Here is a 27,393-nt window from a genome sequence, read left to right on the forward strand (position 1 = left end):
TGCACTCTAACAAACCGCGGGGGGTTGGGGGGGGTCGAAGTGGCAGAACTTCACCGCATAGCACGCTGTATACGCCAACAACAACAACTACATGAACGATAGGATTGTCGCTTTTAACTGCGGAAGAGAGAGATCATATATCCAAACTGACAGAAAAAGGCGTACGCACCCTTACTCATCGAATCAGAAAGGATAACCCTATCATTAGTGGCAGTGGTTGGCGCAGACCCTATGATGTGAAGTTCTCCTTTTAGAGTGTGGCTCCGGCTAGCAGCCATATGAAAATGTGTCATCGCCTCTGCGCTTTTCGCTACTACCAGATTCAACGTTCTGCATGTTCGTGTTTCGGAAGGACGTGTTAAAATACTGGAATTTATTTGAGGGAAGTTGGAGCGAGATTCAATATGTCTAGCGCAATTTGTGCGCGCGGAATTTTGGTAAAAAATGACAGTGTGACAATCTCGGCTGAAGCGTGGCAGGAAGGACACTTTGCTTTCGTGCACTCTATATAGAAACACAACTTCACCGCATAGCACGCTGTGATAGGGTCATCGCTTCAGATTCGAAGTGAGAGAAGGGGGCGTACGCCTTTTTGTGTCAGTTTATGTATATCTGTGATAATTGACAGAAAGAGGCCTGCTATGCGGTGAAGTTCTATTTTTAAAGTGTAATGCTATTGTTGTCAACTGTAAAACGCAGTGATTTATCCAGGAGCCCCTCCCATACACCCTCAGCACCTCCCAAGTATTTGGCGTCACCCCTAGAGGGCCTAAACGAGGATTGAGGGTGTCTCTGTTATTTCAGCATTAGACGCATCGCGGCGCAAAACGTAATGCTGTTACAACTTCACTGTAATAATTTTTTTTCCCCACCCCAATTTTTTTTCAACACCCCTGAACCTGCGATTCTGGATAAACTACTATACGTAAACGTATTTTGTGGCTGTCAGTAATGCATTACACAGTCCAGACACTGCCTTGTGTAACAGACCAAAAGTACAACAATCTGACTGTCTGAGATCTGTGTGAAAAGCCGTTTTGTAATCTTATTTGGTACTCCTTACCGTGATGGCATTGATTGAGTGGCAACCGCTTCTTTCCGCGTGCGGAGCATGCACAAAACATGTCTTATGCGGTAAAGACGAATTAGCGAGACATATACGGTAGCACTAACTGCATCTTACGCGAATTACTACAACGTAGAGCACACTCTTAAAAATGAACTTCACCTCATAGCATGCTCCTAGCCAACCATAATCTCGAATGATATCGTTATCTGACCTGATTTGTTGAAAATGGGAGGCGTACGCATTTTTTGTGACAATTATGAACAGCATAAGTGTCACAAAAAGGCGTACGCCTCCCGTTTTCGACAAATCAGAGCAGGTAATGATATTATTCGAGATGATGGTTGGCTAGCAGCGTGCTATGCGGTGAAGTTCATTTTTAAGAGTGTAGGCTAGCACCGGAGGAAAACTACAAATTCTGATATGTTAGTGCCGATAGGGATCAGGTCTTGCTACGACTTGTAGACTAGAAATATAATATTCATACTTTATTTTGACTGGTGCCCATCAACAACCGTGAGGTCTACCGCACGGTGCACCAAGAAGGTCAACGGCAATTCTATCATGGTACCCTCTAAAAACAGAACTTCACCGCATAGCACGCTGTGCGCCAGCCATTGCCATGATTGGGCTATCGCTTCTGATTCGAAGAGAGAGGGGGGCGTACGCCTTTTTGTGGAAATTTGGCTATATGAAAATTGCCGCAAAAAGTCGTACGCCTCCCTCTCTCTTCGAATCAGAAGCGATAACCTTATTATTCGTGGCATATAGAAGCAATACAAAAACCAACGCAAAGCTAGCAAAACAAAACATCAGGAATATAAGCAAGCATCGCGGGAAGTGTAGGAATGTGAAAGAAGTCAAAAGTGTTAATGTGATTGCGGATTAATGTTAAGAAGGCGCGCATATACATTGACTACAAGAAACAGAAAAAGAAATCGCGCGGAATTACAACGTCACGCAGTACCCCCTGTCGTACCTTTCACTATAGTTTTTATTTACATTCACTCCCATCTGTCCGGTCATATAGCACGGTCTTGTATACGAGAGGAACAGAAGGGAGCTTTCAGGAAGAAGCAAAACCAGTTTACATTCAACGCACTACCGCCCTAGAAGTATACTTTACAACGGAGTGTAACACACACGATATGTTCAAGTTCCGCGCAGTTACGAAATATTTCCGAGTCCATCCAAGCGGCCCATTAAGTTTTCACGCTTAGCGCGGCATCACGTAGAAAGTGGAACTTCACGGTCACGCAGAGCGCAAGGCCCGCTCGCGCATGAGAGATATCCTCCTCCTTTCACTTTTTTTTTCATTTTCTGCCCCGTCGCTTCGTCATTAACCTGAACAAACCTGACTTACCGTTGCGCAGTCAACCGTAATCGTTCTGGAGTAACCGGCTTGTTCTTGAAATCACAGTTTCCATATTATTTTTGCTTCTTAATCCAATGCAACTGGCTGTGGGGATTCCAGTTTGATTTATACGTACTCTCGCTTCGATTGAAGTAGATGGCTCCAATCGTAATTTTAAAAAGAACAAAATGCGATCGCTCCGTGTAGATCCCACTAACCTGTTTCCTGTCTGTCGATAATTACGCAGCATTGACCCATCGGCATCAAACATCACCGTCTCCCTAACAAACGCACATAATTCATGCATCGTCTAGCGGGGATGAAACGAACGTCCGCGCTGAACGCAAACGGTAAATCGACAGTGCATCCAATGCGTCATTATGCCTTCAAACGTCTTTGGAAGCCTGTGCCTTGGATTGTGACATCACCGGTGTTCCAGTGACACGGGCTGGTGTCGCAACGGCCATTGCATCGTCATCGTTATTGTTGTTTGGAAGACCCGTCAGATTTGCCACACCAATCCCATCCCCGGCTACAGTAGCCACGCAACCGAAAAATGGCACGACGGCCGCTTAGACGTGGCCCCATAGTCTTCTTAAACCCTATATATTATGGTACGGACGTCACATTTTTATTCGGCGAGATCATATCGGCTGGGCTGATCGACTGCTGAGATGATTCGCGTGAAGAGAGGGAAGTGAAGAAGAACAAAATGGAGACGTAGGTCGCACGACGTGAAGACTGATTGATTGATTAATTGACAAAAAGGGAAAATGTGGAGATAAGTAGTTCCGACAATGTCTGGAAGACGACATGAAAAAATTGAGGTGTTTCACTGTTTGAGCGAATTCTCGAGGCGTCGTTGTCTGCACCTTTCAAAACAATATCGGAGGAATGCACACATGTCCAATAGCTCTGGATTATATACATCTGATATTAAAAGCGGTAAAAGTGCGCCCATAAAAAGAAAACGACGACACGACACAAGCGCTAACTTTCAAGAGGTGACTTTATTCTGCAAGACGCACTTTATTTTATAGAAAACCTGCTGCCGACCACATGCAATCATTCTCAAAAGCGTTAGCTACTATACTTCCTCACCCCCAGAAAGCCACGCATCTTATCAGAACAATAAATAAATGAATAAAAACTGAAGGCATACTAATGTAATTTTACCCCTCCCGTTTCGATAGACCTGACCTCTTCGAATAACAACGCCCGCTTCCCCGGCAAACTTTCTTTATATAGTTTTTTTTTTTCATCATTGAGTTTGAAGCGGTATGCGTTTTTAAATTTGAAAATAGACCAAAAACCATGGCTCATTATCTTTATTGTTTTATTACGCTGGCTTCCACAACAAAAATTCAACGATAACAAAAAGGAAGATTACAATGGTTTAAAAAGTTTTCCTTTCTCATGGATAGTTTTTATTACATGTCTCATGCTTGCAAGGACGCCCGCATAGGCGTCGAAACGTCGTTTCCTTTCTTTTTTTTTTTTTATCGTTGAATTTGCGTTGTATAGGAGCCAGTGTAACAAAACGATAAAGATGTTTTTAAATGTTCGCTTAAATTACTGAAGTTGCTGTTTTTTTTTTCTCTCTTATCGTGTTAGCCTGGTGTTTATGCAGCGAGATGTTTGGCCAATATTATGCTTGCTCGCAGAATATAAAAATTTTGTATATTTCCGGCTTATATCGTATACTTCGTATACTCACTCGGTTGCAACTTTTCAACTACATGCTGAGCTCCATCATTTTTGACTCGCTCATCTGTTTGTACTTTCTGTGTGTAACCGTACTGGGGTAACCACAACTACTTCGTCGTAACGCACATCCCCCCCTTTTTTTTCTTTATCACATCACATCACACGCTGCGTCCGTATCAGTCCGCGTACTTGTTTGAGTGTTTTATTCTGCACTTATTTTGACGTTCCCCTTAGGCATATTGGTAAATGCAGGGCCAATTCCAGAATCGATAACATTCGATCGATTCGTGGCTATATGGTTGACACACAACGTGCTACGCGGTGCAGTTCTGTTTTTAGAGTGTGCGTCGAGAACTCGCAACACGTACTGCATAAAAATAAGATCGTTGTAAGGCAGTTTTCGCAGCCTGTTGATAAAGGTTATCGTGCCTATCAGAACCCTGACTAACCTTTCCTCCCTTTCTTTTTTTTTTTTTTTTGCAAAACATACCTCCCCCCCTCCCTTATCGGAACAAATCGCTGTCGCGAGTGACACGGAATCTTATCCCATGATTGGTCCCGGTTGATGCGACGCAAGCCACGTTATCAAATCTTTCTTAAAACGTACCCTTTTCCCGCTATCGTTATTTTATCTCCGCCTGCTCGCATCACTCTGAGATGTCCTTCGTGATATTCAAGTCAACAACACCGCCGGGAGATTCCTAGATTTTATGCAACAGTCGCGACATCATCATCTGATGTGAAATTCCTACCTCCGACGACATTCTATATGTACCGTATACTTTATATAGCTGCTCATTTTCATATCTGTCGGTGAGTTTTACGCGAAATTCCCCGCTATAAATTTTCGCCGTCAAGTTGAGTACCACTCCTGGCGGAAACGCGGCCTTGGTGAGCAGACAGCTCCCGCAATTTACACCTTGTGGCTTTTCTTTTTTTTTTTTCTTCTTAATTCTGGTTCGAAATCCTTCCGCCGCCCAATCCGAATACAACGACCTCGTCCATAAATTCCCACGTGCGCTATCGCGATCCCATCGCGTACCTTTTTTTCTTATCTCCGTTACAGGGCACTCCGATGTTTATCGTTGCAGGCTGCCATCCGAGATGCTGACCAAGGCTGATATCCTCTTGGTTACGATGACTTTTGCAAACCTGAACCCGGCGCACACACCGGGATATTACGACATTCCAAAGCCTGGACTGCTTAAGGACTACGATTTCATTATCGGTGAGAGATCTTAACCCTATGGTAGTGGCAAGCGCTGGCGCTCTTATCTGTAATCGCTGTGTGCCCGTGCGCACACCACGTCATGACAGTGTCGATATACTGCAGAGTGTTGACGACGACATCCTCGAGGACACGAAAGAGGGACGATTTTCTCGCTGCGCAATAGGATACTGTGATCGATATTCTTTCTATATAGATGAAGTAGCTATACGCAGGGAGGAAAGAAAGCGGTTTGACAGAGTGAAAGGCCATGTCGCTTTGCATAATCGATAATTCCTGAACTAACTGAAGCCCAAAAGAAAGTATTCATCATTTTCTATGTCCTCCAATACATTTACGCAAATCAAAACCAGACATCTGTGTTTGTGTGTTTTCATTTCTCACTCGCTCTCGCTCTCTCACTCTCTGTTCTTTTTCTTTTTTTTTTCTAAGTAATTGTACCTTGTGTATTCGTTCACTAGTCCGCTGCCCTTGGTGGTGGTGACAGTTCAGAATATTTTATTAACATAATTATCCAATTAAAGAAGTAACTGTCCAGATTACACTGGTGGTGGTAAACTTGATAGTAGAGACAAATTACGAATATTTGGGCTCTGTTCCAAGACAGGGATGCATTTCTTCCCCTTCCAAACATACGCACTCGCAAATAAAATGAACAAATGTGAACAAATGCAGGGGGGGGGGGATGTGAATGGTGAGCACCATATCTATAGTACAAGAGAGTAGAGTACATTGTTGAAACAGAAATTCACAAGCGTCCTATACTCTCAAAACTGAACTTCACCGCATGGCACGTTCAGCGCCAAACATTAATTTTTATCAATGATAGGGCTATCGCTTTTGATTCGAAGAGAGAGGAGTACGCCTTTCTGTATACTCTTAACAATAAAACTCAACAATTAGCACGCTAACAGCCGACCATCATCACGAATGACAACGTTCTTTCCCATGATTTCGGGCTGATGGCTGCCCAGGAGCGTGCTATGTGGTGCAGTTCATTTTGAATACCCTACTCATAGCCGAGCCATACGGCAAACTCAATGCATTAAACGCGGAATGGCATTTACTTCACCTCCTAACCAACCATCATCTCGAATGTCATCGTTATCTACCCTGATTTGTTGAAAACAGGACGCGTACGCCTTTTTTTGTGACAATTATCAACTGCATAAACTGCCACACACACAAAAAAAGGTGTACGCCTCCCATTTTCAACAAATCAGGGTAGATAACGATGACATTCTAAATGATGGGTGGAAGTAACGGCCGTTCCGCTAACGGACTTCGGTTTGCCGTCAGACTACACTCTTAAAAATGAACTTCACCGCATAGCACGCAACTAGCCAACCATCATCTCGAATGATATCGTTATCTGCCCTGATTTGCTGAAAACGGGAGGCGTACGCCTTTTCTGTGACAATTATGAACAGCGTAATTGTCACAGAAAAGGCGTACGCCTCCCGTTCCAACAAATCAAGGCAGATAACGATATCATTCGAGGTGATGGTTGGCTAGTTGCGTGCTATGCGGTGAAGTTCATTTTTAAGAGTGTAGGGTATAAGAGTGCATGATTCGGGGCATGGGTTGGCGCACAGTGCGCAATGCAGTGAAATTCAGTTTTTAGAGTGTGGGGTAGCGTACTGCTCTGCGGCGGTGAATCACCCCATGTTCATAGTCATGAGTTATTTGTTGTCGTTGTTGGAGTTTATTGTGCGGTGAAGTTAAGGCGGACTCGTGCGGTCCAGTTAACGTTCGCTTCCGGAAGGAGTTGGCTGCACCGTAACAAAGTTGTTTTCTTCGCTTTGCTTTCCTCCCGTGCTCTAAGGAAGTAATATAATCGGCGCCAGCTTGGAGGACATGATAGCAAACGACAAAGCCGTTATTTTCATTCGCAGGGATCTGAAAAACTGCAGTAAACTTGTCAAATTTGTTGATTGCAATCAATGCCCCGACTGTTACTGTAGGGAATGACGTCATTTTGGTCCAAATATCGCGGGCAGGCGGGCCGAGAGAAGCGATTTTGTTGCATCTCCCATAGGCTCCCATGGATTGAAAATTTGACAAACTTTAATTTGCCAAAAATCGGTGGGTCGCATCAGGCCTTCAAAAATATGTCATTTCCTATAGATAAACTAGAGGGGCACACCCCTGTCTCGTGCAGAAATTTAGCGAGGTTTACGAGTACCCTGAGAACAAAAATTCCTCATAAACGTTTTAAGAAGTGAGTCCACCTTAAATTTCTTTTTCTTCCTTTCTTTTTTTTTTTTAGTTTAAGGGTTATTGGTAATCTACGCTGATTTCGTTACCAGTTGGAGGAGGCTCAGCCGGGAGTGTCCTCGCCAAGCGGTTGTCCGAAGATCATTCTAATCGAGTGCTGCTCCTGGAAGCTGGTGGTGTGGAGGACACTGTCACCGACATCCCCATGTTCACGGCCGTCAGCCAAAGAACGGATATCGATTGGGGAATACAGTACGAGGCACAGGAGAAAGCTGCACACGCATTCGATGACAATGTAAGTACATAGCGCAGCCCTCACTGTTATATCCGACACGCACGCTGTATACATGACACTCTTGGGTAAACATAAACAAGCCTCCGCGCCACAGCTGCCGGTGCCAGGAAGACTTCCGGTCCTTCCGCGACGAAGGACGCTCGGAACCAGTCGCCGCATGCAGAATTATATCTTTCGCCTTTCCTGAGTTGACGCCTTTTCAATTTGAGTTGCCACCAAAAGGCGTATACGACCCTCCTTCTCCTCAGAACAGAAGCAATAAGTATCCATTGGCACGGTGGTTGGCGCAGAGCGTGTTTGCTGTGAAACCGGATGTCGTTCTGGCACCACTCCGGAAGCTGTAAAAACGGCATGTATGCACTCTTAAAAAATGAACCTCACGACAAAGCACGCCAAGACATGCCAAGACAGCAGGCTAACTGGTGGACACCTGCTAGCCTAAAAATCTCCTCGGAAACAACACCGCAAGCGATGCTGGCCCTAAAGATTAAAGCTCGCTAAAGATTAATTACGTCACGACAGACTCTGATACAGTTCAGTTCACATACATCTTAGACAAAATCTTCCCAGAAACAGCACCTTAAGCGATGCTGCTCCGACGACCGTTTGATAGGCCGCGCGTTCAAAGACACGGCCCACCCGAGGGGCGGACCACGTTATCAAGGGACCCCTCTCCAGTATATGAGGGACCAGCTCCCATTGTATTGTCGACTCTATGAGATGAGCCACAGAAGATTGTGCAAACTTCCCCTGGCCATTTAGCCCGCTTGTTAACCCTATCTTACCTATTTCTGTTCCTGAGTCAACAACTGAGACAAGTTCTAAAACATTGCCACATTGCTATCGCACTGAAGTGCAGCATCCTATCGTATACTCTCTAGGAGCACCAACACTGCTGTGTATCAGTCTTAAACCACCCCTCGAAAGCTTTACAATGCTGGAGAAACATACTTTCATTCATGCTTACTCACTGAAGTGGAACTTGCGTGATGCACCGGGCCGGGCCGTGCGACGGCCTTGCGCGTTTGTCGACAGCACCCTGTACATACACAAGAACTTGGTAGTGTAACGATAACGCGCTTGCCTGCGTGTGTCCTGGATTTAATTTGGTCTCGTGCTGTTGTGATGTTAAACCCACAGTTCTTGTATGTTTGTGGCCGTACGTGTCTTCTCTTCTTATATACATTTGTGTGATAAGCGCTTGAGACGCATACGTCATGGCTGAAAATACTAGGCTGGGATATACTAGGCTGCGCTGAGTCACCGGGCCGGGCCGGGCTCTATGCACTGGACCATCGGACCGGCCGGTTATATGCGCCTGGGCTAGGTCTGGCCCGGAAAAGTCGGCCCGTGCAGGGCTCTAGTGCACAGCTCCCAGCACAGCTCTCTCTCTACGAAGGATCTAAGAAGCAAATCCCTGCTCGAACAAGATTTAGCACTTCCGCTACAGTACGGACGCGGCCACCTTGTACTGCAATGCAGCGAGAAATCCACACCTGGTAGATGATCTGGAGTGCCAGAAGAAGGAACTGTTTCCTATCGCGATGCGGGACAGCAGGCTGGAAGAGCATTTGAGTGACACTCCACCGAATCCGGGCCTCGACCTCGACTCTGTGCCACAGCGTATCGGGCACAAGGCAGTCTCGTGAGAAACACAGAATGAATAGAAAGAAGATTTAAGAAAAATCTGTCCGGAACAGCTCCGCAAGCGGTACTGCTCCGACGACGTTTTTATCGGCTAAGAAAATACCTTGTATCGCCAACTATAGGATGGGACAAGCAAAAGACCTTCCCGGAACAGCACCGCAAGCGGTACTACCTCCACGACCAAACGACGTGTATTAGCATCGGGGCGGAAGACAAAACGACAACTACGGTACAACACAGTTACTTATAGTACAGTTCAATTCAGCCCAGATGGCACAGTTCATGTGCACGGGTACAGTGAACGAAATTGACGGTGTGGCAAGGACGTAAGAACTCCCATTGGTGTACTTTGAAAAAAAAAAAAAAAGAAGAAAAAGAGCCAGCTCCCGTGGCTCAGTGGTTAGCGTGCTGGCCATGTCACGTCGAGACTAGGAGGTACCCGGGTTCGAATCCCGGTGCCGGCTGTGCTGTCTGGGGTTTTTCCTGGGTTTTCCTCAGACACATGTCGGCACAGTTCCCTTATGAGTCGGCCCAGGACGCACATTCCCCCAGGGCGTCAGTCGTGACGTTGCCCACATACGTGAGGCCGACAACGGCAAGCCCTATCGCCACCACCACCACCACCTTCGTAATTGTCATTTACAATTGATTGTTCAATACTTCTCCTTCATGATGTGTGCAGCGTTAATACAAAAATCCACTTTTTTTTTATACGGGCGTGTAGACGCACCGCCATCCAGATACTTCTATCCATTGTTACGTCATCTGAAGAATCGTAGCACCCAATCAGACGCCAATCCCACTCTACAAGCACTTTTTGTAACTCTTTCGGAGTATTTTCTGTATTTTAGCTCACCAGCATAGTATATTCTGCTTGTGCCTCCAATCTAATTGAACCTCTCTACGCAATTACGGGGTACGTTGAAAATTCCCAAATCGAGAAGAGGTGCCTGACCTGAGCGTCCGTTCCATCGACACACGTGCATTTCCCGTTTCTTACCCTCCTGTAGCGAGCCACTGAATAGAGCTCTCCCTGTTTGTAAACAAATGACGTCATAGTGTTCGACAGCGCCACAGATTTGGTAGAGTTGAACTACGCTCGAAGCTGAACAAGGTCGCGCGCCCGAAAGCCACGGTCTTGAGGGATTACGATGGTCCCTTAAAGGGATGCGACCTTCGGTTCTACCTTTCTTGCAGTGGGAGGCAGCGAACAAGTGCCCGTTCGTGGAACCCAGTCCTCTCCTTCCGATTTGTTCCGGTTTCAGTCTGCCTGTCAACGACATGATGACGTTTCTCTTGTAGAGGTCTATACGGTCCTAAATTTTCTTTTACATACTGGTAGTGGTATGTAGATGTCACTCCAGCAAAAATAGTAAGAAGGGGATAAGTGGACATCCGTTTTGCATACAGATGTTCAATTGTTGTAGTTCTGTTTTCTGTTGTTGTTGTTTTTTTTTTTTTTTTTTCAACGTCTGCACCCTACGTAAGAATCAGTACATGTGCATTTTTGTAACTGTGGATGTTTCTTTTTTGTGTGTGATTACCTCACCCGCCAAATGCGAACTAATGTACTCTTATGCGCTTGATAACAGGAGGTCCCCCTGACCGTTTGCTCTGGGACCTCCTTCTGTAAAACTTTACGTCCACTGTAACGAATGTATAAACGCTTAACAAAATGAACCAGCAGCATGACAAGGACGGGTATAAAAGCACCGGCTCGTTTGTGGTAGCCCAGGTCGTGCTGAAGACTATGGGACGCGGTGGGTTCGGATCCTACCACCGGCTGTGCTGAGGTTTTCTCTGGGTTTTCCGCGCAGACTTTCCAGACGAATTGTTGGCACGCGCCCTTAAAAGTGAACTTGGCCGCATAGCACGCTCGTAGCCAACCGTAATCTCGAATGATATCGTTATTTGTTACCGATTTGTTGAAAACGGGCGGTGTACGCCTTTTTTTGTGGCAATTATGGACAGCATGAGTGTCACAAAAAGGCGTACGTCTCCCGTTTTCATCATCAAATCAGGGCAGATAACGATACCATTCGAGATTATGGTTGGCTACGAGCGTGTTATGCAGCCAAGTTCATTCTTAAGAGTGCAGTTCCCCCTGAAGTCGGCCCAGGACGCATGTTAACCGCCATGTCCCCCACTCCTTCCTCCTGTCGTCTCTCCAGCTGTCCACGTCTGTACACCGCTCATAGCCATATTGTTGCTTCCCGGCGCTAACACGAAAAAAAAAAGCACAATCAAATTGATCATTGAATGATTGTCTTAGAGCGCAAGCAGCACAAAATCTGGGCCCCATATTGCACCAATACTGGCAATACCGGCCCAATATCGGACCAATACTGGAAAATACTGGGCCGGTATTGCCGATATTGGTCCAATATTGCCGATATTTGTCCAATATTGGGTCGATATTGCCGATATTTCTCCAATATTGGGCCGGTATTGCCGATATTGGTCCAATACTGGGCCAAGATGCTGTGCTCCTTAGGAACTTGATATGCGTAAGTTACACATATTTCACTTTTACTGAGTTGGCCGCATGTTCTTCATCGTGCCTATAATGTCATTCGAAAGGGATGGTGTGGTATATACGTACGTGTATAAATTAGAGATAGGACGAATCCAAAATTTTTCGAATCCGAATCTTTCGAATCCTTTCTTTAAAAAGAATTTTGATCCAGAAAAGACAAAGAAAAAACACTTCTAGTGAAAAGTGCTTTGAAGCAGTATATGATGCATTTGTTTAATGAAAGACAAATCAAATAATCCTTCAATTTTGGGATAAAGTATTCCCATATAGTTCTTCTTAAACGTAATTTATTTAACATGTTGTTCATCAACTACAAGAAATGCAGAAATTCTCGAGTCTGAATTATTTCCATAAAACTAAGCAACAATCAAAAGCAAGACCATATTACTTTTAAACTTGTAATGTAACAGTTCCTGCCTGAACTCATTCAGTCCGCTGCAATGTAAACAAACAAACAAGAAAACACCTGTCGGCCAATGAGGGCTTTCGGTAGACTCCGGAGGCGCCAATTTTAAAAAAGAAACGAACAAACGTGGTTGGTGGATTCGAAAGACTCGATTCACCGTTTTGGGCACTGGGACTCGAATTAACGAATCTCGAATCCCTGCCTAGGGTTCGAAGATTCGTGGATTCACGGATTCGGTTGGCACATCCCTGGTATAAATAATGGCATTCGAAATTATAGTGGGCGATGACGCCATTTCTCGGTGGTCGCGTGGCACGGGTATTATTCTCTGCCTCTCGTGTGCTTCGCAAAAAAGAGGTGGGCAACACGACGAACCTTTCCGTTCTTTCAGACTGTACGTTGATATTACGAGAGGCGAGAGGGGTTGGGAGAAAAGTTGTATATCGTTATGTTTGAATTCACGGGTCAGCGATAGGCACGGAAGCGGAAGTGGCCTACCCTTATGACGATGCTAGCCTTACACGAAGACTGTAAGGGTCTTGATTTGCTCTACGATAAAGCAGTCGTTATAATGATTCAGACCTGGGAATATACGTCGCAGTTTCATTTCGTTTTTTTTTTTTTCGTGGTAGCTAACCTGTAGCGAACTTATTAGGCTTTCCCGTTGTTGTTTCCGGTTGTATGTTCAAAACATCGGCAGAAAGAAATGTGTGTTCGCGGTAAACTGACAAGGGAGGGCTTTCAGTAACCTTCTTTTGAATCTCTCTCCTCCCCTTCCCACTGTTTGTAGGCACACTGAACAATGACAATGCGACTGAAGAAGTTGACAATTGAATGAAGTGCGGATGAATTAGGAAATTTGTCCCTTAATCGGGCACATTCAAGGCAGATAGGTTATCCACAGATACAGACCATGCTGCATAGGCTACGCACCTGGACCTGCGTTCACCAACTCTCAACAATTCAAGATCGGCTCTATAGGGGTGACGCTTGCTGTGGTCACTGTCAACAACCTGAAACAATCGAGCACATCCTGCGAGACTGCGCCGAGCATACCATTCTTCGCGTGATGCCCATCTTGCTCAAATCCACCTCTGGCACGCCGGCGGAACATCCTCTACGCCGGCGGTTCTTATACCGAACGTTCAGCTCAAGCAAGAAGCCTTGTTCTCCGTTTGCAGGAGGGCGGTCTTGCTCAACGCTCCCTCTAACACTTTGCACCAAGGTTCTACAGCCGCCATTTCGGAAACATGAAACTACTGTTGCAGTCCCGAACAGTACGACTCATCCCGTCTTCCCGGAGAGCATATTCATGCTCGAACCTAACCTAACCTAACCTAACCTATCCAAAGCTATTGCCTTGATACAATTTACCGACTTGACTTAACGTGTGAAACTAAAATTGAAAATTGAATGTTTCAATGCCCATCACCAGCATCACAAGAATCTGCATCAGTGCGCTAACGATGACACTATACAGGCACAGAAACGTCAATTCTTTATCTTGTTTTCTGTAGTCATATTAAGCCGGTTATCAATATAAGAACATGTATGTAGAACCGAACACGAAACAAAAGCAAAATCGAACCCCCCTCCCTTTTTATATATTTAGTTCGGGTACAAAACCACTTGCGGTTGTCGGTTGAAATTGGACAGTACGGCGCATATACAAGGTGCATAGCGAACGCCGTGTAAGACATCGCCTTAAAATCTGAACTGCTCACACATGTCATCCGTGCGCATGCGCAATGTTTAAGAGTAAAGTATTGTACAAACGAAATAGGCTTCTTCTTTTTTTTTTCGTTTGCGTATCAGTCCAAGCCAACAAATCAAAGTGCGGTCTTGCGTGATGTTGTTGTTGTTGATGTTATGTTGTTGATGTTGTCAAATGTTTTCCTGTGGAAACAACGAGAATTCGAACATTTGAGCGTGATTAGGTTGATTGGATTACATGGATGATGATTTGATTAGGATGTTTGAATTTCGTTAAATCCTTTTCCTAATCATTTCTTTATCGAATGAAATAAACCGATACGTTAATCAACCACTATAGGTCCCCACATTTATATTATGCGATATAATACTTGGCTTGTCTTCATGTCTACAATTACGTCAAACAGAGGTCGTGGCTGACGATCGGAAAGGTCCTCGGTGGCAGCAGCGTACTCAACTACATGATCTACAATCGAGGGAATCACCGTGACTACGACAACTGGGCCAGAGGCGGAGCCAAAGGATGGTCGTTCAAAGAGGTGCTGCCGTACTTCAAGAAATCGGAAGACAACAGAAATGACAGCTTTGTTAGAAACGGTAATTACACCACTAGAGTTTTTTTTTTTTTTTTGTGGTGGGGGGGGGGGGGGGGCGAAGAAAATCATCCTAAAAGAGCTCTGAACTTAAATGTAGAGTTGCTTGGAAACCATACAAAACGCAGTACATGTCACAGGCGACCCTGTAAGACGGTTTCGCTGAACGCTGCCCAATCGCTGCGCAATTCAATTTACAAAACTGCCATAAAAAAAAAAAAAAACAGCCTTCTGCGTAACAGAGGAAGCTCGCGACCCGATCTACTGCCAGGACGTAAGTATCACAGTGTGACGTATAGGAGCAGCGTAGACGGCAGCCGTGAGTGGGCGCCACCCAATCAGCACTCCCTTCCTCACGTCAGTGGAGTGACGTCAACCTCACTCATTCTTTTACGGGCTCTCTGAATAGGTTGAAGACTTTCGAGAGTCAGAAGTGAAGATGTAGCTGGTCGGGGCATAACTGGGGAACGCGAAAGGTCAACCACCAACGAATGCATACACGAGACAGCGCCTCCTAACAACTGAGTTTATTTATCGAGCACAATATTCTCACGTGTCAACGTTCCCTCACTTCCTCGTCCTGCTGCACTATTCCCCACCGTGCATTCTCGAAGCAGTAATTATAAGAGAAGAAGGAGATAACTACATAAGCTTGCCGTCAGTGAGGTATCTGAAGGAACTCGCACTCTTAAAAATGAACTTCACCGCATAGCACGCTTCTAGCCAACCAACTACTCGAATGATATCGCTGTGTGCCCTGATTTGTTCAAAACGGTAGGCGTACGCCTTTTTTGTGACACTTATGCTGTTCATAATTGTCACAAAAATGGCGTACGCCTCCCGTTTTCAGCAAATCAGGGCAGATAACGATATCATTCGAGATTATGGTTGGCTAGGAGCGTGCTATGCGGTGAAGTTCATTTCTAAGAGTGCGGTTTTTGCTTGATGGATCACTAAATAAGGGCGCGTGAAATGTGTGCGCAAAAGCAACGGTATAGGAAAAGCAGGAAAGATAAACAGATACGTTATTTGAATACAAACAGAGAAAGATATAACAGGTACGCCCGTCTAAGAGGTACATCCGTCTAAGAGGTACGCCCGTCTAAGAGGTACAGCCGTCTAAGAGGTACTGTCGTCTAAGAGGTTCAGCAGTCTAAAAGGTACAGCCGTCTAAGAGGTAGAGCCGTATAAGAGGTGCGCCCGCCCAAGAGGTACTGTCGTCTAAGGGGTACGCCCGTCTCAGGGGTACAGTTGTCCAAGAAGTATACAGTGCACACACAACGGGGAGGAACATGTTTGTGGTGACATAATATGTACGTGACGTATCGCATACACAGCAAAATACACGACGCGCATCATATATTCTGCGTTTACGCTTTGGCATCAGTAGTGGTAATACACACTCGCCGAAGTGTGCATCTCTGAAGTGTGGTAACTCTGTTTGTATTCAAAGATAAACCTTATTTGAATGATGATGAGTGGGGTAGAATGTTATGTTTGTTAAACTCACTCGGTTATTATGAGCGAAAGTAGCAGTTTCTCCGACCGATCACCGCTTAGGGGTGGGAGCCTGTAAGGGCGCTTTTCCTGCACAGAACGATGGGGCGCCAGCGAGGCGGCGGAGAGAAAGACCGGAGGAAGAGACTGGGGAGAGAGTGAGAGACAATGTAAGATGGCGGTATGACATGTAACGCGTGTGTGACGGTGTTCGAGGCTTTTCTGTCTTTAAACAGTTTACAGGCGTTTATCCTATAATAATGTATCCCGGAGGTCAATAAATCCATCCGGTGAGCGTTACAATTAGTAAGTGTTGTCTCGTCAGCGTTCGCACACAGTTGCCATTTCGCATCCCCGTAAGCATAGTTTCTAGAGCGTTCTCCTGATCAACCTCTCTCTCTCTCTCTCACGATACGTTCAGCTGCGGTTGTTGTTTCCTGTACAAGAGGGCTAGTTGTTGATTTCCTTACCTGGTGCCACCTAGCGGTAGCTTATATAAGCGGTATATTCGTCACTCGTATATCCGCCACTAAGCGGTATATTCGTTTCGTTCGGCACATTCATTATCTCTAAACACACATGTTCTGGTCCCAAGTAGCACACTACACGCGGCGTGCTGGTTTTATTACGTTTAGTTTGCTCTACACACTTTGAGAAATGAGCTTCACCGCATAGCACGCTCCTAGCCAACCATCATCACGAATGATAGCGTTATCAGCTCTGATTTGTTGAAAAGGGGAGGCGTACACCTTTTTTTTGTGACAATTATGAGCAGCACAAGTGTCACAAAAAAGGTGTACGCCTCCCGTTTTCAACAAATCAGGACAGATAACTATATGATTCGAGATAATGGTAGCTAGGAGCGTGCTATGCGGTGAAGTTCATTTTTAGGAGCGTAGCTCTCTCGCAACTTCTCGCTCCACGCTATTGAGCGATGCCATGCCAACTTGGAGGTCAGATTGGGCGCCCACGCCAGATTTGACTGGTAAAAAAAAAAAGGAAAAAAAATATAGAGAGATGTTAGTCTATACTGGGACTGGCTACTCCACACTCTTAAAAATGAACTTCACCGCATAGCACGCTCCTAGCCAACCATCATCTCAAATGATATCGTTACCCGCCCTGATTTGTTGAAAACAGGGGGCGTACGCCTTTTTTGTGACAATTATGAACAGCATAAGTGTCACAGAAAAGGCGTACGCCCCTTGTTTTCAACAAATCAGGGCAGATAACGATATCATTTGAGATGATGGTTGGCTAGGAGCGTGCTATGTGGTGAAGTTCATTTTTAAGAGTGCAGGACGCGCTACTTAGGGATCATTATATGCAAAACAAATGAAGGGAAAGGAGGGTGGGAAAAAAAGAAGAAAGGGGAAAATTATACAGATCTTACTTTATGAGGCACACGTGCCCGGACGCGGGTGGGAAACACTCGATCAAGTGCGAAGGTACGAAAGACTCCAATACACGAAAAACAAACATATCAAGAGCGTCACAGAGTGTCGACGAGGAGGTCCATCGACACAAGGAATTGCACAAGGGCCCGATTTGATGAATGGCTTGTGCATACAATATACGGAAGCTCCGCTTAATATACGAACGCGGGCTGTGTTAACGAGTTAGAGACGATATTTCTTCGCTCTTAGAGCAGGGGAAGTCTCCGAGCCGTGGCTCCAGGAATCTTGACGCCGCTGCAAATCGAGATGTGGCTTGGGCCAATCCGCGATAACCAGGTCAAAGATGTACTCAACGTATACACCATTAGAAATGAACTTCACCGCATAGCACGCTCCTAGCCAAAAACCATCATCTCGAATGATACCGTTATCTGCCCTGACTTGTTGAAAACGGGAGGCGTACTCCTTTTTTGTGACAGTTATGAACAGCATAAGTGTCACAAAAAAGGCGTACGCCCCCCGTTTTCAACAAATCAGGGCAGGTAACGATATTATTCGAGATGATGGTTGTTTAGGAGCGTACTATGGTGGTGAAGTTCATTTTTATGAGTGCAGGAAATGACAAAGGAAAAGCGAGGAGATGATTGTGGGTACAACTTCATACTGTACACTCTAAAAACAGAACTTCACCGCATATCACGCTGTGCGCCAACCATTGCCACAAATGATTGGGTGATCGCTTCTGATTCGGAGATGGGGGGGGGGGGCGTACACCTTTTTGTGGTAATTTAGATATATGAAAATTGCCACAAAAAGGCGTACGCCCCCCCCCCCCTCTGTCTTCCACTCACCAGCGATAACACTATCACTCGTGGCAATGGCTGGCGCGCAGCGTGCTATGCGGTAAAGTTCTGTTTTTAGAGTGTATCATACCACTATCAAAAACAGCAATTAAATTATAAAGGATGTGTGGGGTTTCCTGTCTTCCCGCTTTGGCTGCGGGATACTACCCCAGTGCATTGTGGGTAGTATAGCATGTGGGTAGACCGTATAATATATACGGTGCAACAACGGTGAGCGTTGTTGCATGTGGGTTGACCACCAAGGGTACCACAGGCTACCAGAAAGTACAAGACATGTTAAAAGGATCCTCTTCTATATACGACGAGTGTGTATGAAAGGTTGAAGTTCATTGTTCATTTTCCACGGCAGGATTCCACGGCAGGGGTGGTGAACTGACGGTCACCTCAAACAAGTACAGGACACAAATACTCGAAGCATTCGTGCAGGGCGGAAAGGAATTGGGCTACGATGATGTAGACGTCAATGGCCCTCAGCAAGCAGGTAAGCTACATCGCTACGACACATGCGCGACGAAGTACGCGGCGCGTGGCAGCGCAAAGCATCTTGGGACGGACTGTGGTGTGCAGCGGATCTCAGAGCGGGAAAATTGAAAATTATTTGGGCAACTCCGCTCCCGTCGGTGGGTTGCTGCGTGGAGCTGTTGACGTCACCAATCAAGCAGCCAATGATGTTCTACCCCCTTGATGTGATGTGTCCCAGAAAGACTGGCGGGCAGCGTGCGGTGATAATGGAACGAGAGACTGACTTCGTTCCGTGTCGTCGTGAGAAGCAACAACAACAACAACAGCTTTATTTATTTCAATAAAGTAAAATTAAATAAAGCTCCCCATTCACCATCGTTAATGACGGTGGATGGGGAGCACGGGGGATGGGGGTAGAACGTGTTGTAGGACTTTCGCTGTCCATGTATCTGCGTCTGCACTTTGTCGTACGTGTGCCTTGCTCTTGTCCTTCATAAATACGTATGTATGTATGTATGTATGTATGTATGTATGTATGTATGTATGTATGTATGTATGTATGTATGTATGTATGTATGTATATGTATGTATATGTATGTATGTATGTATGTATGTATGTATGTGTGTATGTATGTATGTATGTATGTATGTATGTATGTATGTATGTATGTATGTATGTATGTATGTATGTATGTATGTATGTATGTATGTATGTATGTATGTATGCATGTATGTTACTGGTCCTTTACCTGTCATTAAAACAGAGGAGCAGTCGACGAAGCATCGTATTTACTCGCATAATTGACGCACTTTTTACCTCTAAAAATGTAGCGTCATAAAGGGGTGCACTAATGCACTAATGCATAAGGGGGTGCACTGCCGTGGCCGTCGTCGTGACATAGCGCCGGCGGTGCCGCTATAATAAGAGCGCGTGAAATGTGTTCGCAAAAGTAACAACAACTGCGGCGCCCATACGTTGCAAATGCGGTAATTATGCGAGTAAATTGGGTAATCGCAATCGATAGTTCTTTTGGGTTTCTAAATGACCCTCTCGGTTTCAGGCTTTACTCAGTGTCAGGCAACAGTGAAAGAGCAGGAGAGATGGTCAACGTCAAAAGCATTTATCGCGCCAATCGGCGGGAAAAAGGGACGTAGAAATCTGCACGTTTCGCTTTTTTCGATGGTAACCAAGGTGAGAGTTTCTTTTGTTGTTTTTTGTTTCCTTTCCATTTGCCACCTTTTTGCACGCTTAAACCCAGAGATTGGTGTCTTCATCTTCACGCCAAACAAAAACAAAGTTTTACAGTAGGTTAAACCATTGGGACGAGACGCGGGTATGTGCACCCCACTATATCGAACGCGAAACTTTCAACAACTCTATTCACACGCTTGTACTTTTTCCGTGTCAGACATGCTTTAATAGTTGATGATGCTGATGATTGCAGTAGGAGAGAAAAATGTGGACATGTAGGACCAGTTAAGCACGAAACCTGCTATAATCCAGAACCTTGCAGAAGCACATCGTCAATTGTTGAAATGTTAAACTGTCAAGTTTACGGGGTCATGAAAGGATTTAAAAAAATGTCCAAACATACAAATTGGGAGTACAAGGCCTGGAATATGTAAACAGCAACAACAACAACTTTTTTTTTTTAAGATGATGAATGGAGATGAATTCTGAACGTTTGTTGAACTAGAGCATCTTATGCAAATAAGGGCTTGTTATGCCCAAAAATCATCTCTCTACACTCTTGGAAATGAGTGGGGGGGGGGGGGGGATGGCAGCATCGCCTCGCTGTTATTGGCCACCCAGAAGTGGGCGTCGTCACGACTATAGCCAAAAAAAGAAAAGAAAGAAGGACGACGGATGGAGGATGGAGATGCGTTGAGGGTGCATGAGTACATCGGGGAGAGCAAAGTATTAGTGATATCGTTATCTGTTATTTGTTGAAAGCATGGGGTGTACGCCTTGTTTGTGACAACAACATAACTGCCACAAAAAAAAAAAAAAGACGTACGCCTCCCGTTTTCAACAAATCAGGCTAGGAGCGTGCTATGCGGTGAAGTTGTGAGAAGGATTTCAGACCCATCGTTCCCATCCTCATCGTCATCATAATAAAGGCTCGTTTTTCGAACCGCAACAATTTGGTGGAGGTGCGCTCGATTTCCTTCCTCCTAAGCCAGTAAATCTGGAACTCCGAAGCCAAGTTCATTTTTAGGAGTGCAGTGATAACTAATACAAAAGGGCGTGCGCCCCGCTCTCCCTCTTCGACTCAGAAACGATAACCCTATCTTTCGTGGCAATGGTTGGCGCACAGCGTGCTATGCGACGAAGTTCTGTTTTCGGAGTGTATATACGGCGTTGGACCACCAGGAACGGGAATGCTTCTCTGTCACAGGTTATATTCGACGACAATAAAAGAGCCGTCGGCGTTGTCTTCGAAAAGGACAGACGCAAATATACCGTGAAAGCAAGGAAAGAGGTGATCATTGCCGCCGGAGCTGTTCACAGCCCAAAGCTCTTGATACTCTCTGGCGTCGGTCCAAGAGAGCATCTGCAGGAGATGGAGGTAAGAAATGGAGCAAAGCTCGGATTGGCAAAAGTCATTGGTCGCTCGCTTTGCAGATTCCGCTCTTGGCTGATCTTCCTGTTGGCAAGAACTTCCAAGATCATGCCATTGCAGGAGGCTTCGCACTGCACGTGAACAAAACGTTAGAGGAGCACCACGGCATTATGATGGCAGTGCAGTATTACCGGCGCAATACAGGTAATCTTTAATGCGGGTCGAGAATCGGGGCAATACCAAATGCTGGTCACCACGAGAATTCTATCCACTTCCACATTACTCTCTGCACGCATTCTCTATGAACGAAACTTAAAGGGAATATGAGAGAACTGATGTCCTGAGGCTGGAACGACATAGAAGGGACAATCACAGGGAATGTCGCATCCGGGAACATGCGTATGAGACAGATACGGTAACGTTTGGCACCGCTTCACTTGGTCAAATTTCTCTTCCGAAAACAGCTTATGTTTCAAGGAAACCAGCTGATTCGCCCTACATCTGCAGGTAAGGTAGCCGCAGCGATACTATCATGATGAAGACAGCCAGGCACACTGGCGTGGCCAGGGGGCGGGTGTTCACCCCCCCCCCCCCCAATTCATACGGTGCGAAAGTTGCGTCGCGGCGCTAACAAGCAAACAGACGTATACGGTGACACATTACACAAATCCCCGAAGGTATACCGTGAATGAATCGCTTGTTCACACGATCCGCGGCTGCTCTGTTTATCATTGAAAATAGAACACGCCGTATACGATCGGTCCCTCATCCTCATCTCGCTTCTCTGTCGTCTGGTCTAAACCATATCTGCAATGCCATCCTTCCCTTGCCGTCCTTTGACGTCAGGTCCTTGTCCTGACTATATGCGTCTTATCCGTGCTCTATACCTTTGACGTCAGGTCCGTGGACGTTACCGGGAGGAGTGGAGGGCCTAGCTTTCGTCAAGACGAAGTACGCCAACCAGTCTGAGGATCTCCCTGATGTTGAAATAATGCTGCACCCCTTGGGTACCACAGACAGTTACGCCGAGAAGTACTTGAGAGGACTTGGACTGAAACAAGAGGTAAGCATTCAGCGAAACCCGCTGCATATCTAACAAACTCACTAGCTTGCAACAAGAACTCTTTGCACTCGGCGGCGACGAGTTTCTGCAGCGGTGGCGGTTCCACCCTTCACTTTCGGTGCAAGGGGGCTCCGTGTCTGTCCGAGGTGTCCCTCCGTGAACAGTACCCCTCCCATCTCTCATCACTCCCATCACTCGTCTCATGCTCCATCGAATGTAAATAGTGCATATCCCTCTTGTATCATGAAGTGTAGCAATGTATATATCGCCCCTCATAGCCTCATAGCTCATAAATTGTAAATATTGTTTTGAGGCGCTGTGCATGTACTGACCGTTCCACGTCGTATTAAATTTTCCTACAACAACTCACTAGCAGGATAAAACAGACTGCAATTTACAAGCACAAAGAACACGTGGGAAGGACTGACTGAACATGACTCTTTCCAATCCATACGTTCGTAACTCAAACGTCGCCATGCCAGTACTGGACAGCTGTTTCGGCCTTGTTGGGCCTCATCAACAGTACGCAGGCAGGCAACGTTTGAGTGGATGGCGTCATGACGTCTGCATGGCCTGCATGGCGTCTGGCATGGCGCCTGACGCCATCCACTCAAACGTTGCCTGCCTGCGTACTGTTGATGAGGCCCAACAAGGCCGAAACAGCTGTCCAGTACTGGCATGGCGACGTTTGAGTTACGAACATATGCTATACGTGCAGCCAAAGAGCTCCCGCTATTTTTCTCATTTCTTTCCAATCCATAGGTATTCGACGAGTATTACCTTCCCTTCAGAGGCGGACAGTCATTTGTGCTCCTGCCGTTTGTTCTGAGGCCCAAATCTAGGGGCTACGTGAAGGTGAAGTCCAAAAACCCCAACGAGCTTCCCGCTGTAAGTCCACTGTTCTACACGCACGAGGATGATCTAAAGGTCATAGTGGAAGGTAAGTGGTTTTTCAGAATCCCCTATGATGGTAGCCAAATAAAAGCCCTACATGAATAATATACACAGTTAATCAGAAGTTGCGTGCTGGGTGTGCGTGCTGTCTCTTTTTTCGCTCTCACTTTGTGAGAGTGACCTAAAAAATGCAGAAAAGGTGGCGGTTCTGCAGCGTATAGCAAGTGGGAAAAAAAAAGCACGACAGCTCTGCAAACGATACTGTTATTTCCAAGTGCGCTGAATATGAAACACGGAAATGATAAGGAAAATGAAGGAAATCACGAAGATGACCGAAAATCAGGGTTCACGTTCGATCCCTTGCATCACCAGACCTTTCCTTTTAATAAATGTATATTACCCCTCCCCCCCTGCATCATCCCCTCCTTTCCGGCTTATTTGATTGCATTGATGCTTGCACGTTAGAGGCTTACGTGTTCGTGTTTGTCCATAAATGTATTATTAAATTTCCCGTTGTTTACAAAATGAGAAGAAGACAAAGCAGAGTGGCGATACGAGCACATTTCCGTTGAGGGCCTCACAAATGTGAGCAGCTGAGGAGATGAGATGAGCAGCTCTCAGTGAGATGATGAGATGGGATGGTGAGAGTAAGTGACGGTAAGGAGATGATTAGCATGGATCGATGGCTGTCCGGTACTCTAAGTCCAAGTCTAAACTAGTAAGAGATGAGAAGCCCAAAGACTTGATCTAGGACATCGTGGAGGCTTCCAAGGTGGGCACGTTTCGCGATGGTAGTGCGCTGACTTCTGGCGCTCTCATGCGTCTCTCGCAGAACGGAGTTCTGGGGCGCTCCAGGACATACCACTGCCACTAATGCTGGAGTGTGAGCTTGTTGTTAGCAATGCATCATAAACACACCGGGAGCAAAAACAAAAAAACAAAAAAACGCACACACACAGACAAAGACACCGAAACACAGGAACTGAACATCGCAAGGGTTCCTGGACGATGAGTTCAGACATGGCCCAGACGCCACAATCTTCTATACATAAACGTCCTACACTGTTATCTCCAAGGGAGATGTCGTCTGTCACGTCAGACGTGCCGCTTTTGTTGGAGAACACTCAGTGGCATTTCTCTTCAATGGCTTGCCAGTGAAACGAAAACACAAGCATTCAAGGTGATGTTCAGTACTGTCTTGCAACCCGGTACTGGCTCACTTCAAGCCTAACAATCCTTTCAATTTATATTTGCTAGGGTTGAAGATGTGTCACAAGCTGGTGAAGACAGAAGCCTTCAGGTCTCTCGGCGCCGCTATGTGGAGCAAGCCTTTCCCAGGCTGCGAAGGGCACGAACTTCACAGCGACGCATACTGGGAGTGTCAGGCCACATCTTTCACGACAACGTCGTACCATCCCTGTTGTACGTGCAAGATGGGCAATGATGAGACAGCGGTAGTGGACCACAGACTCAGGTAAGTTCGTCTCTCCCCCAATGAAATCGTCACCAGTATATTGGTAGTCACGCTCTAACAATAAATGGTGGTGGGGGTGACGGGACCGGCTTGAGTATAGGTGAAGAATATATTTTGACCGCCATACTACGCTCAGAACAAATCACGATACAGATTTATGCCGTCCTCTCTCGTGCAGGGATTTCCCTACACCCCCCCAGGAGGGGGGGGGGTGTACACCCTCCCAGGATTATTCTGTTCTGCTTTTTTCGTCTAAGGTTTCCTCCGTTGGTTGCTAGGTGCTCATTGAGCTTCGTGAGACAGGGTGCTAGTCTTTTTCCTTTGTCGGTCAGATGTCACCATTGTGCCACAATTCCTTCTGTGTCTAAGAAAACTTCCGTAAGTGGAATCTTCACCAAGCATACCCCCCCCCCCCTTGAAAGGTCGGCACCCCCCCCCCCAGCAGTGAATTTCTGGGGAAATCATTGCTCTCGTGATGTGGTGAAAATGGGAAGGCGTACACCTTTTTGTTGCGCTTTAGATATACGTATGTTACTTGTAACAAAAGGTCGTACGCCCCGCCCTCTCTTCAAATTGGAGGAGTATCATTCGGCTCCAGTGACTAAAGGGGCACTAAAGCGCAAAGTTTTGTCTTCTCAAAAAACGCGGTATCTTAACTGCAAGGAAAGGGCGTACGCCCTGCCCACTCCTGAAACCGGAGGAGTATCATTAGGCTTCAGTTATTGAAGGGGCACTAAAGTGTAATGATTTGTACGCTCTGCCTCTCCTTGTCAGGAAGCGCAGTATACGACGAAGATACGACGTTGAGCGCTCGCGCTCACGTGATACAGCAGAAAGCTATGACGTTTTACGCATCTTCCGCTGTAGCATTCTGGAGAATGTCAATACACATGTGACACATACACGTGTGTCTCGTGTGGAGACAGGGCATGAGGCCCGAGGTTTCGATTCACGACTCAAAGTACGTGACAGAACGTTTCCACAGTTTGGGACGTTGTCGGGGTTGGCGCTAAAAGATGGATAAGTTGCTCTTTCTCCTCGAAGGTGCTTGTTTGATTTGATTTTAGCGTTACGAGAGAAGGGAGAAATTGGGTTCGTCACCTGTCGAATTCAATCATCACATCACTTCAGCGGGCCCCGCATATACGCCTCCCCGAGGACTTTCTAGGGTACCGGAGACTAGGGTCTAGGGGACTTTTCCGAGGGTACCGTACAACGAAACACGTGGCCTCCCGACGCGAAGGCCCTTGCCCTCTTTTTTGCGCTCGAGAAGTGCCGGTAGTTCTGGTTTCGCCTCATTTGCATAAGAAAGTTTTGCGAGTTATACCTCAAGGTACGGCGCTCGTCTCAAGATTTTTGGGAAAGTGGAGTGCATTTAAATAATGGCCGCCTGGAAATGTGATGTCTGGCATTTTGCGAAAACATTTAATTGAAAAGTCAATTAACTAATTTTAGGTAATTAGTCGGCCGGTAGCTAGATGCTCTTTCCCACGGGACGTCCGTCTGGCAGCGTAATCCGCCCGCAAAAATGCCCCATTAGTGCTGCAACTTTCTATTATGTTTTTTAAATCTGTGACGGATAAAAAGAAGGCACCCTGTATATCTGATCTCGTCGTGATATCGCAACAGCTACTGCTATTTAACGCTGGTTTTGAACTTTATTTTATTCATTTATTTTTATTATTTTCTTTTTCTTTTATTTATTTCTATTTTAGTTTTTATTTGATTTATTTTTATTTTATTCTATATTTTATTTTGTTTTTTTATTTTTATTACTTTTTTTTTTTTTTTTTTCAGGGTACGTGGCGGCATTAAGGGCCTGCGCGTCGTCGACGCTTCCGTCATGCCCGACATACCGTCCGGCCACCTCAATGCTCCAGTGATCATGATCGCGGAAAAAGCAGCCGACATGATCCTCGAGGACAACCCTCCGAAGCAGAGACGGCGATCATTTGTGCCTCGTTCACCGAATCGTGCCGGAAGGTCAGCCTCCGAGTCGATCCACAGGAGATCACTGGTTGGACGGTCATCGTCGCTGGTGCTAGTGCTAGTTTCGTGTCTGCTGGTTCTTGCGTTCCGCGGTTGAGAAATGTTCGAACTGATCAGCCAGGTTTGTCGTTGACGGCAAAACCTCACCCCCGTGAAACGTTTCGCCGCGCAAATTCACAGGGCGCTCTATACACGATAGCGCATAACGCTGAGCGGTCCGAAATGGCGAGTTTTACTAAATCGGAAGGTTGTCACACGTGGCTGTGACGTCGTAGGCCTCACTCGCGTGGCCAGTGTCCCGACCGTAGCCATGACATTCTCGGGTGAATATACAGTCAAACTCCTTTACAACGAAACTCAGGGGACGGCAAAAAAAAAAAAAAATTGCAGTAAAGGTATTTTCGTTAAAAAGGATGTCCATTATTGGA

At 46.0% G+C, this 27,393-nt stretch overlaps 1 protein-coding gene across 1 annotated transcript; it reads left to right on the forward strand.

The window, feature by feature from the left end:
• Positions 1-5,222: 5,222 nt before the first annotated feature.
• Positions 5,223-27,354, forward strand: LOC135370112 (glucose dehydrogenase [FAD, quinone]-like). Its single transcript, XM_064603804.1, has 11 exons — positions 5,223-5,355; positions 7,665-7,867; positions 14,577-14,766; positions 18,869-19,000; positions 20,043-20,173; positions 21,381-21,551; positions 21,608-21,749; positions 22,445-22,608; positions 23,371-23,548; positions 24,760-24,976; positions 26,774-27,354. Exons 1-11 carry the CDS (start codon positions 5,232-5,234, stop codon positions 27,060-27,062), a joined length of 1,941 nt encoding a protein of 646 aa, XP_064459874.1. The 5' UTR covers positions 5,223-5,231; the 3' UTR covers positions 27,063-27,354.
• The last annotated feature ends 39 nt before the right edge of the window (positions 27,355-27,393 follow it).

The sequence above is a fragment of the Ornithodoros turicata genome, chromosome 10 (assembly GCF_037126465.1).
Source record: "Ornithodoros turicata isolate Travis chromosome 10, ASM3712646v1, whole genome shotgun sequence".
NCBI classification, from domain to species: Eukaryota; Metazoa; Arthropoda; class Arachnida; order Ixodida; family Argasidae; genus Ornithodoros; species Ornithodoros turicata.